This window comes from Furipterus horrens, unplaced genomic scaffold, assembly GCF_987537825.1.
Source record: "Furipterus horrens unplaced genomic scaffold, mFurHor1.1.pri manual_scaffold_1, whole genome shotgun sequence".
In the NCBI taxonomy this organism is placed as follows: domain Eukaryota; kingdom Metazoa; phylum Chordata; class Mammalia; order Chiroptera; family Furipteridae; genus Furipterus; species Furipterus horrens.
Window position 1 is genome coordinate 181,216,218 of NW_028327171.1, and position 12,868 is coordinate 181,229,085.

The following is a 12,868-nucleotide window of genomic DNA, read 5'->3' on the forward strand; positions in this document are numbered from 1 at the left end:
TGGGCTAAAGATGCCTGGTTCAAAGTAGCCCACATGTTAACACTCACTGTAATACTATAAAATATTTAATTATAAATACTACAAATGCATGAGGCTTCTAAATGTATACCTTTAAAACATTTTTTGTTTTTGTTTTTAATCTGAACTCATTGACCATCAAGTACAAAAGTATGGCTAAAAAAAATGCGGAAAACAACACTGACCACCCTCCATACTTATTGAGCACCTCTGGTTTGCAGCTGGAAAGGGTGATATTCTCTGTGGCTTAGAATCACATGGTGTCTCTGCCCAAAGAGTACAAAGTTTGAGATTCAAGGAAATTATCCAAAAACAAAACAAAACCCTTTTCATCTCATTTATTTTCATCAATTAAATAACAATTCTAAAATAATAAATATGAATACATGTGGTCAACTAAAAAGTACAATACACAATGAGAAATAACTTGCATGTCACATTTCTTATTCTTAAAATCTCAGATGGGTTTTAAGAAATGTACAGACATTCCATTTGCTCCACAGAACATACCTATATAACACACTTTTATAATTAATAACATATATTCTGTTAGACTTTGCCTTTTGTCTTGATTTAGAACTCTAACATTGAACATGACTTGGACATGGCTCTCTTTCTAAAAGTCAGGCTAATATTTCAGTGTAAGCAAAAAAAAAAAAAATAGCTTTTACTACTCTGATATGAAAAAGGGGAAGACAGATCTAGGCCTATATAACATGGGGCCAGAATTTAGCAGAATCACTGTATTTCTTCCTACAGGTTTGTTTTTTCTACCTACCAATATCAGTACATCCTTTCCCCAAAAAGATGTTTCACTTTGGTTTTTTATTTAAAAAATTTCTTCTCTGCCCTGGCTAGTGTGGCAAAAATGGATTGACTGCCGGCCTGCAAAACAGAGGGGTGCCGGATCAATTCCCAATCAGGGCACATGCCTGGGTTGTGAGCCGGGTCCCCAGTTGGGAGCATGGGAGAGGCAACCACACATTGATGTGTCTCCCCCTCTCTTCTTCTCCCTTCCTCTCTCTGAAAATAAATAAAATATTTTTAAAAATTATTTTCTCTTGTAAGACTATAACATATTATTACAGTTTCTCAGAAGAGCAGGTTAAACATCAAACACAGAAAATGAATAACAAAAGAAAATGTTGATGAACAATATTATATATCTCTTACAATTTGATTTACAAATAAATCAAAACTAAATGTTGAAATACTACCTTCAGGGATTTTTGAAAATCAAAAATCAAATCTTCATTTTTAACCGTGGTACTTTTATGGCAGCTTCTCCAACTTCTTTAGATATATCTACTCCTAGAGGACATCTGCAGCATAATCAGACAAATCACATTATTTCAAATACTTGCTTCCTGATTTGTCACTAGTCTGTAGACTAATTGCTTAGAATTCTAACAAACAACATGTGTATCTAATTTATAATTAATCATATCTGCTGATTCTTGAATACATTCAAATATAATAGGACCTCAAACCAGAATAATAGATGAAGAAAGGCCAGTTCCATTAATGAGAAGTCTAAATTTGGAGATTTTTTAACCACTCTGAGGTGTATTTCACATGTAAAAAGCTATACATATTTAACATATTCAACTCAGTGACTTGGGGGATTGAGATGTTTTGAAAGAAATAATTCTATGGTTCTCAAATACTGTAAATAAATAAAAACTTATAATAAAGTAGAAAGATAAAAAGAAGGCACCATTGGATCAGATGATATATTCTACCAAAGACAGACCATCGACATAGGGGTTTCTTCTGCCACTAACTCACTAAGCTCAGTTCATTTATAATCAGCCATAAGAGTCTGTGGTTCATGTAGCTACAGTTACGGGCTACAATACTAAAAAGTTTTAAAACACCAGAAGAAACAATGTTGAAAACAGAATTATGTTAGATTATGAAACATAGTCATCCTTCACTATTTTTACTATTCTTGAATTAATTTAGACCAGAACTTGATAACAAATTGAATAACTGTGTTATTCTTTGCAACTCTGATGTGGGAGATAAACTACGGCTTGCAGAAAACAGCCATCTTTTGGCCATTTGTCAGCTGCACACCAAAGAGCATATTCACAGCCCAGTCTCCCACCTGAATGTTTTTTTTGCACATTTTCCTTGTTTTTCAGCATACTATCTGGTTCTGAGATGGTCTTGTCATTGCAAAGTCAGGCCATAGACATGGTTTCCATTCTGGTTCCAAATGAAGAAATTCATTACTTTATAATGTTTCTAACTTAAGATTTGTCAAATTTTTTTATGATTTGAAATTGTAGCAAAAATATTTCTCTTAAGGTATCTACCTCCTAGGTTCATGAAAGAAACGAATGTAACCAGAATGCGAATGGAAACCTCATATATAAAAGCAAGATCAAGGCTTTGACTTTTATAATGCAACTTGCATAAAGATAGAAACTGTACTACATACTTTGGTTCATAACGGATGCCTTCTGTGTTGTATAAAATGCCCAAGCCAGCACGCAATCTCTCAATACCATTCCTAAATAAGAATAATTAAAACAAAGTAAATGGCCCAAAATTTAAAGGAGATATAGCATGATGAAATGGCAATTAATATTTACATAATCATGAGGAACGCACATATATCTCATGACTTACCATGCAATCATAATGCCATTGTCAGTGCACAATCTGGGAGGAGGGCACAACAAAGTGCACTGTGTTGCATTTGCTACAATTTCCAGAGCTTTTCGTATATATAAGTTACTTGCAACTCCACCAGATACAACCTGAAATAATTGAGAAGACAAAAATTAACAAATATTACATATGGATGAGCCAAGCTGTTAGCTAAACTTGGGGAAAACAGCAACATTATGCAATAAAAAGATCACATTTTGACAGATGGATAATGAAGAATTGATATATCTGTATAATAAAAATTTGGAGAAGAAAAAATATCACCAAAATTTTCAATATCAGCATATAATCACTCCTATTATTTTTGTATATTTTAACCTTTTTCTAATTACGGTCACAGTACAACAATACATACTTTAGACCCTGAAGTTTTACTTAGAAGCATTTTTTCTTTTTTACTACGTAATTCTTAAAAACAACTGTCATCTTTGATATTCCATTTTGTGAATCTACCATCACTTAAATAGTCTCACTTTAAAATTTTCAAAATAATAAAGTTTATTAAGATAGAGTTAAACAAGAAGTTTATCAAGGCTTTAAACACATTAAAGGGATTTCATCAAAGAAACAAATTTTTAGGAAATCAGCCTATTTTTCTACAAATAATGACACCAGTTACTGCATTTCATTTCTTACTGTAAACCTGCTTTTAAATTCGATGAGAGAATGCAACCTTGGACTACTTTGCCATATAGGCTGTACATATCCCACGGAGTTGCCATGCCTGTACAAGAAATGGATGTTAGCTCTATTTTGCATGTTTCATACTCTCAGGGCCAGTGTATGGCATAAAGATCTTTTCCTCCTATGCACAGGGTCAATTAAGCTCTTGGAAGAAAAGTATCTTACAGTCAAGTGTTACTACTATTCCAAAATGTGATGAGAACCCTTACCAGTACTGCATTACTTTGAGATAACAAGTTTCTTTGCTTGCAAAACAGAATAGCACGATGTGTTCTTTTTGCAATGTGGCATGCTGTTGTGTGCTGTACTGCGGCAGCAATGTCCGCAGCTGAAGACAGAAGTTGCCCCTTCTCAATACCTGCAGAAAAGAGCAGGCATTTTTAGGCATAACCAAGAATTACTAATCTGTCCAACTTTACTAATTAGAAATATACCTTCCTCTTTTTCCTTTTGCATTATCATCTTATCAATAACATGTTGAAGTCCAGAAAAAGAAAAATCACAGTTTTTAGCATGTTGCATGGGAGGTGTGAAATCAAAATGCAATTTATTTCCTTGTTTAGCCAAATGTTCTATGGCCTTCCCACCACTCATGGTGGAGCACTCTGGATGTTTTATTAAAGAAAGTCTTCTTGCTACCTATCAAAAACAAAAATTTTTATAATGAATAATAAAATTGAACATTTTGAAACCAAGATGCAATGGAAATAAAAAACACACAAAAACCTGGGTGAATAAGACACGCTATACTTTTACTTCTGACAATCTGATCAATATTGGCCAGTCACTGCCTCCTTATCTACTTTTGCTCTTTTACTGGATATGAAAAATAGATTTGAAGTTAACAATCACTCCTTAATGATGAACTTCAAAAATAAGAACTTCAAAAATGAAATGAGTTTTCTCATCTCATTTATTCCAATCATTTCACAACTACTGGCAGCAGGATTTCTGTATATGGTATTAGGCTCTGTAGGAGTCTAAAACAAAAGAAAAAGAAATCTGCTTGGTGGTCATGTCAGCAGTTAAGATGTTTAACCATAGAACTTTGTGTATTTTTAATATCCTTATGTTATCTTTATATATCCTCAAATTTCACATTTTTATAGTACTCTACACTTCACAAAATACTTTCTTTCACATATATTATCCTAATTAATTAAAAACATAACTGCATTTGCAAACTGTTTGAGCCTTTATGTGTTGATGTAAACCTTACCATTTTATTTGGAATGGATATGAAAGAATCTTTTGTAAACTAGGTACTTTTTTCAGTCTGATATGCTATCATTCAGAAACATCTAGATGAATGGTACTAGTGCAGCTATTACTATTTAACTGAACCTAATACCTTAACAAAAAACAATGGAGAAATTAATTCTTAATTACCTTGTCAAGCATGTCACCCGGTGCTATGTCCAAAGACTTTCCAAGAAGCAGAAAATCTGAAACTCCTCTAACTACTGCCAACAGACAATGGCCTCCAGAAATCAAAAGAACTAAAAAAGGAAATTCTACTTTATTTGTCAGCCTAATAGTAAGTGCATGAGCTTCCATGTGATGAATGGGAATAAAGGGCTTTTTCAACTGGTCAACCAGCTGTAAGCTAAATGATAAGCCCACACCCAAGCTTAAAGCAAGTCCTGGTTTTATGGTCGTTGCAATTGCTGAGAGTTCACTTGGACAGACTTTACTGACAGAGAGAGCTTCTTGTACTATTCGTTGAATATTTTCTCTGTGAAGCTGTTGAGCTACTGGAGGAATAATCCCACCTGTTCTGAAAGAAATTATTAAAAAGCTTTTTATAATTTTAAGTTTGTAAAATATAAGACAAAAAAATTATACATTATAGCTAAAGACATATTTTTAAATGTTAGTTAAGTCGAGCATTTTCGAATATGTGTCTTATAATGCAGCACACTGTAAGAACTCAGTAGGCAGTGATTAAGGGTGAAATGTCTATTTAAAATCATGCACAAGAAACTCCTACAGATTTATCTGTTGATAAAGGAAACGAACAAAATAACCCTGAGAGGCATTCTAAGGAAGAAGTTTGAACATGGAAAGAACAAAATAAAATTGGATTACAGGAATATTAATCTCTGCAGTAGTAAGATTTTTAAAGACTTTTAAAGTTATTGCAAGAGTGTAAGTATCTTAAACTGGGTGATTGTGGGAATGAAAAGAAAGAGACAGAGAGCCTGAAAAACTGCAATAATTAATTGGTTATCAAGGGAAGACAGACCAAGACATCACAGATGATTCAGACACTGAGCTGGAATGACCGGGAGTAAAGAAATACTAACAGAGAAACATGAGTTTTGTAAAGAAAGACGATTTATTTTTAAACACTCTGTACTTGAAATCGCGGCAGGACAGTAGACAGCTTGCAATCCTGAAATAAAGTTTGTGCTCACAGTTGGTCATTTTGATTTTTGGTCCATGTAGGACAGGTAGTGCGTGATCACTCCAAATGTCAAGAATAAAGGATTAGGAGGTAAAGTTGTCAGCAAAAAAATTGCCAGCATGTGACAGAGAAGCAGAGTAATAAAACATAAGGGGTGCAACATGCTCCTCAAATTTCAAAAAAAACTTCCGAAGCATTTGATGTTGAAGATCTGCTACTTCAATATACAAAAATTAAAATCCTCAGGAGCATGCAATGAATATTTACTTAATATAGTTGACTCTTGAACAGTGCAGGGGTTAGGGGTACCAACTTCCATGCAAAAATCTATGCGTAACTTTTATTGCCCCAAAACTTTACTACTAATAGCTTACTGCTGGCAGCATTATTAATAACATGAACAGTTAATTAACATATATTTTGTGTATCTATTTTATACTTAAAGTAAGCTAGAGAAGAAAATGTTATTAAAAAATAATGAAGAGAAACTAATTTGTAGTACTGTACTGTATTTGATAGCATGAGTTTATGCTGTCTTGTTTACAAGATGAACTGCCTATCACTACCTACATTAGTATCATCTTATATGATACAAACATTGTAGATTCGTACATATTACTAACACCAGACATCAAAAAATGAAAATATGAACAAAATTCACATTTATTTACAGGTACAATGATTCATGCGTTGATAAAAAGGAAGCAGCAATGTGATTGCTTTATGGTAGTCTAATGTAATCGATATCATTGCTTCACAGTAGCCTAGCCTATACCATAATGAATGGTTATAAAATTTTTATGGCATGCATTACTATAGTCATATTCATAATACAGTATTGAAAACGTGGTTACATTTAAAAAAACGCTTGCCTGTGATGATTGGCTGATATGCGATTTCTCTGATTATGAGAGGGGCATATTGTATAGTAATGTAATTCTTTCAAAGCTAAGTTATAAAACAGTAAGAAAACTAACACATTGCTAAGTTTATATTAAATATCACCCACCTTATGCCTAAGTAAGAATAGGCTATCCACTTCCATACAAGTCTTGCACATGTTCTACATGATGAATACATAGGTAATGATGATACAGAGAAGTCTTATACATTTTTGGTGTACAGTTATTTATTTTTCACATGAAGACACACACATATACACAACAGATAAGCCTATTCACTTTATATCCAGCCCACTTATTTATGTAACTTGCCTGGTGGCCCTCTAGAAACAACTGAGTTTATAAGATTGCACCATTATGTGTCTTAATACAATAATATATTATTCTTATACTACCAACATATGTTATGTATATAAATATAAATAGGAGTTTTTCTTTTCAGTGATTAACACAGCCTAGAGGTCGAGTCAGGCTTTCCTAGGACTTCAGTTCAGAACATGAAACATACAGGTGAACAAAAGAGGGAGGGCATTACGCAGGACAAATCATGGATAAATATTTGAGCTGAGAATGAACTTAGTTTCTTTTTGTCAACAGGATTAGCTAAGGTTTTAACCTTATTGTGGAGAGAGCCTAAAAGCCAGGTTGAAGGGTTTAAGCTTTTCTAATAACAACAGTCATTAAGAGCTTTTGCACAAAAGAAGAAATTTGCTCCTAAAATTTAACTTTTATAGGATAAATACAAAAGAATTATATCACATTACTTTTTCCAAACAAGTGAAAATTACCAAGATAACATCTACTCACTTCAGATGAACTTCAGTTTGGGAGTGTATTGCTTCTCCCAAAACATTTCCAGTTTCATCGACCACAGCAGCTGCCGTATCATCACAACTGGTTTCAATTCCCAGCACTAGTTTATGAAGAAATGCTTTTCCAGGATGAAAATTAAAATGTCTTAAATATTCATAAATTTTCCTTTTTGATGGTTTAGAAAAAACTCCTGCTGTCTTATTCAATATTAGCATTCTTACTCTGTAGATAAGTCCTGGAAAAGAATTAAAGAAACAAACTAAATATTATTTGGAAATGGCATTAGCCACCAGCCCATTTAGTTATGCAAATTTCTGAAAGCTTGGTTGATATTTCTACATAGTCTTATTAAGTTATAGGAAAGTTTTGTAAAGTAAAAATCTTTAAAGGCTATAGCAACTTGTTATAAATTTATATAATATAAACAACAGTATGAATGAGTTTAATGGTCTTCAAGGAGGAAACAGGAAAGTGAAATATAATATTTTTGTATTACTATTATTTTCATGCTGTTCTTACCAAACCACTCATTGTTCTTTATAAAACAGCTAATGTTACAGTACAATAGCTGCATGGAATAATCCTCTGGAAAGTGCTATTCATTTTTTGACAGCTAAAATCAAGGCAAAATCGAACAGTAAAAATAAATGCATTCCATTCCAGGAAACATTCTTCAAAATAAAATGGAATCATTTCGTTGGAAAACAGCGTACACACAAAACACACGCAAAATAAGATTCAATCGTCTAGTTTAGAAACAAGTGTTCTCAGAAGGCTCATCTTAAATGAACCGCATGTCGAGTAAAGAGACTGCAACCTCCTACCTATTTTACAAATTACAAATTTTTTTTTCATTATATCTACCTTTTTGCCACAGATTTATCACAACAGGGATCTCCCCAAATCCTGTTTTTTCCAAAATAACAGCAGTGCATCACTAAAGCCCCCTGCTATTTCCACACTACCAAGTATCTAGTTTCACGCTCCTAGATCACTTATTCTAAAACTTCCTGGGTGTTGAAGTAGGCTCTTTCCTTACCGCACAACTGGCAGCATGGAAAAAAAAGAGCGAATAAATAAATATTGGAACTTTTACTGCTCTACTGCGCAGAGGGCATGCAAGGACTGGATATGATCGACCTATTATTCACAGAGAACAGCTGCGGGGAGTGCTGCTCACAGACAAATCCGGAGAAATTAATTTGCAATCAGTAAATCCAGGCAGGGCAGCTTGTGTAAAGTACAGCACTTCTTTTTTGGGTCAAGAAGGCTCCAAAGTGAACCCAGGGGATTTGTCCAGAAGACGGCGAGGGACTCGGTCTGGAACAGCCTTTCCAGGCGTGCAAAAGCATCAGTGGGGAGGGGTGAGCAATCACCCACCTCTCTAGTGAACGACAGTATCTGTTCCTCCTCTCCGTTCCCGTGTACTGGGTGGAGGGCCCTTTCTCGGGTGCTGGAAAGCCCGATCTCCGCGCTCCGGAAGTGACATCATCACTACGGCGCCAGCGTCCCTCGTCAGGCCGTTGACCTAGAGGATGTCGCTCTTAACTCAGTCAATATGCGGCTAAAACCTGTCTTTGCCCAAGATACTGCGTGCGCTCAAGCACTTTCTCCCAGATTTCTGGGTAAAAAGACTCCTCTGTAATGTCACAGGGCTGGTGAGTGTCTAGCGGAGGGCGAACACGAATACTTATGACGACACTCCATTAAGTTCTGGACACTGCGTTACAGTAAAAGAAAAAAAATTTTTATTTGGCTGGAATTCGGACGCCACTATGAGAAAATGGTTGGTCGATTGTTCGTCATTCCATCTTGGAGGAACTATAACCAAACTTAAAGGAGTGTGCCTGAGATACCTAGTATCTTAGGAGACGGTTAAAAACTCGGGACACCCGCAAGGATATGCACAGGGTTCCCAGAGAACGGAAAGGTTTCCGGTCGGACAGTAAACAGTTACTCCCACTTCACTTGAAGTAAAAAGCGTCGGGCTGGTTCGATTTTGTGATACAAAATAAAAAGGGGGCTGTGGTGACTATTCACTTACCTTAAAATACTTAATATCCTATCTTTGCAATACAGTATATGGTCTTTGTCTACTATGTACGCAATTTCAGTATAGTTATGTCCTCATATTCTTGCACCTTTCACTTTTTTTTTTTTGTTTTGATATGTGAACTTAATACCATTCGTTTTAATAGATTTATCCCAAGAGGCTTTCTTCTTCCCTACTAAGCTTTAAGGTTTTACTAAGCAAGGACCTTATAAATGCAAGGTTGGCAGAGCTAGCACATATATACTTGCGCCTTGCAATGTGAAGTTCCCGGTAAAAAAAGATGAATCGATCAATCGGGATGTCACAGTTTAGTCCATTGGTAGATACAGATATGTAAATTCCTAATTACCAGAATGGGAAGTTATTTAAGTATAACTTATGTTTTCCCATATTTTCATTTATTTATGGCAATAATAATCATAATTAACAATAAAGTGTCACTATGTGCCAGGCACTGTTGCAGATTAATTTATTTAACCCTCCCAACAATCCCATGAGGTAGTTACTGTCTTCATTTTACTTGAGATAACTGGTTCATAGAATTTGGGTGATGTGCACGTCATACAGCTCGTAAGTGCAGAGCTAGGATTAGAAGTCAGGCAGTCTACCTCTGGAGACTGACTTCTCAACTGCCAGAAGAGAAAATAACTCGTATTTTCCCTACGCTGCATTGTTGACCCAAAATGAGAGAGAGAAAATAGAAACAAAGACCTAAAGGTTAAAAAAAAAAGTCATCCTGATTAGATGTGATAGGTCAGAGGTTGTTTTGTATTATGCACTGGAGTCTAGCCTGAACATAAAACTGTTCATATCAGGCATTGTTTTTCTTGCAATTTGAATTATGATCAGCAGGTATAACCCGGTACTCTTCTGTGCTGTCAAGTTATCCTTGTTGTGTGTGCTAGTATCATTGGTGGATTCCTCATCTAGGCACCTTTGGCTGGTGTTGAGTCTAAATGTTACTTACATATGTAAAACAGTAGAACTCCAGAACACATTAGGAAGGAATTTTATTCTTCCTTTGATTGCATGTTAGTAGAAACAGCACTTTACCAGTCCCACATATTTGACAAGTGAAGGTATACATCTTCCATGTTCTTTACTGTACTAGAGAAGTTACAGGGGGAAAGTGTACTCTCTGGGACTTGTTTAGGCTTTCATTAGACCATATCATGTGGTTCCAGTGGCATTCATGGGCATTCTCAACAAAATATGGCCTAACCACTGTAGCTTCAGCTTGAATTGAGAGTTCCAAGTAAATCTAAATATGCTTATTTTGCCTCTGCTATTGTCTAACTTTCCATTTGTAAACTTTAGAGGAGTGTTATATACAGAAAAATCTTTACAATACTCGTTCTCTAATTATGTCTTATTAAATTGGATTTTATCATATTATGTATTGGGTTCTTCCCTTTGGGCTAGGAACTTTATTAGTTGTTAGAGATAAAATATCCATTCTCTATCTCAGTTAACCAAGTCTAGTAACAGGTAATTGCTATACAGCATTATGGAAAGCATGCATTGAGAAAGTTGCTTGGGGAAGGTGGTGTAGCTTGCCTAGCAGGACCTTAGTGTGATTGCTGGGTTTCAACATCTGATTCTTATCTAGGCTTGATAATAATACATTAGTATCATTATACTAATGTATTAATTTATGAGAAATGCAATGATGAAGGATTTAGGCTAATTGAACTTGTTGATCCTCACACTTTGTTTGTTGACCAAATTACAATGGAAGCATTTTAATGGCTAATGGTTCTTTTAATGGCTAACGTTTTGAGCCTGATGCACCCCTTTCCACTTGAGTAACATACTTTGCATCTTCTTCATAGGTTGGATTGTGCTAAAAATACACTGTCATTTGCTTCTTACCTTTTTATGTTTCTTTGCTAACAAGTGTCTCTGTTGAGATGGAACATTCTTTCATTAATGGTAACACAGTCAACCAGGTCTCACCTTTGGAAAATATTTTCCTTTTTATTTTGTTTGCTGAGCCATTATGCTTATTTTACAAATTTACCCTTAGATGATTTTAACCATTTTTAGGTGTAGTTCAATGGTATTAAGTACATTTATATTGTTGTGCAACCATCACTACTACCATCCATTTCCAAAACTTTTTCATCTTCCCTAGCTTTGTATCCATTAAACTAATTCCTCATTTCCCTCCCTCCCCTGCCAACCACCATTCTTTGTCTTTATGACTTAAGACTGCTCTAGGTATTTCATGTAAGCAGTATCACACAGTATGTGTTCCTTTGTGACGGGCTTATTTCACTTAGCATTGACATCAAGGTTCAGCCAATGTTGTAGTGCCAGAATTTCCTTCCTTTTAAAGGTGAATACTATTTTACTGTGTCCATATATCCATCATCCTTCTATGATAACTTGGGTTGCTTCCACCTTCTGACTGCTGTGAATAATGCTATAAACATGAGTTGCACAAATATCTTTTCAAATCCCTGCTTTCACTTGTTTTGGATATTTACCCAGAAGTGTAATTGCTGGATCATCAGGTAATTGTTTAATTTTTTGAGGCATTGCCATACTCAAATGATGTTATTTTTCAAGTATGTGGGGTCCACATGTTTTTGGCATGGGAGGGAGGGAGTGAATCTCTGTTACTCGCATATACTCTCTATGACTGTTAAGTGCCATGATAGAAGCATATGGTTTGATGAGCCAGTGAGGGCCAAATGTTTCAAAGCAGGACCACTGGTTGAGGTTTTCATGAAGTCGTGGTATACTGGTATCTTCTTGGGCAACAGCTAATAAACAATCTGACTCCTCTGTTCCCATTTTTTTTAATTATAAAAATGAAGAAAGTAATGCTTGCTTATGTTTTTGATAATGTAGTCAACATAAAAAAGAATTTTTGCAAAAGCTGGAGGTTTTTCAAAAAGTGTTGATAAAAATTTGTAACTATATAATTATAATTGGAAAGTCAGAAAATTTATATTATTTATTTATTTATTCTTTAAAATGAAAGAGTTCATTCTACAGTGTTAATGATGTTTCTTTAGGTAGTTTTTGTATTGGAGAAGAATGTATTTTTTACAACATAATTATGTAGTTAGAGTGAAAGGACATAGTGATAACTTCGATTTTCTGCTAAACTTAAAATTATATAAATTGTTGAGTTACAGGTTGAGTCACTTCCACAACCATTAGCTGTTTATCATGAGCTTGAATGAATCAATAAGTGGAATAAATTATACTGCTATGCTTAACATAAAATTCAGATATTTCTACTAAAGTATTTTTAAATTATGAACTATTCCAGATTATGAAAAAGTGTTAAGAATAAAATCA

The 12,868-nt window shown here is 34.7% G+C and overlaps 1 protein-coding gene across 4 annotated transcripts; it reads right to left on the bottom strand.

Annotated features, from left to right (window-relative positions):
- Positions 1-665: 665 nt before the first annotated feature.
- Positions 666-9,003, bottom strand: OSGEPL1 (O-sialoglycoprotein endopeptidase like 1). 4 transcript variants are annotated; one of them, XM_090281661.1, is made up of 10 exons: positions 8,884-9,002; positions 7,498-7,738; positions 6,798-6,851; positions 4,771-5,158; positions 3,816-4,020; positions 3,591-3,739; positions 2,656-2,786; positions 2,465-2,536; positions 1,236-1,340; positions 666-1,041 (listed from the first exon to the last, which is right to left on the bottom strand). In XM_090281661.1, the coding sequence occupies exons 2-9, from the start codon at positions 7,716-7,718 to the stop codon at positions 1,262-1,264; spliced, it is 1,299 nt and encodes a 432-aa protein (XP_090137787.1). In that variant the 5' UTR covers positions 7,719-7,738; positions 8,884-9,002; the 3' UTR covers positions 666-1,041; positions 1,236-1,261. The 4 variants fall into 4 exon arrangements, with proteins under 4 accessions (XP_090137787.1, XP_090137798.1, XP_090137807.1 ...); XM_090281672.1 differs by lacking the exon at positions 6,798-6,851; XM_090281681.1 differs by lacking the exons at positions 666-1,041; positions 2,465-2,536 and having other exon boundaries at positions 1,279-1,340; positions 8,884-9,003.
- Between the last annotated feature and the right edge of the window lie 3,865 nt (positions 9,004-12,868).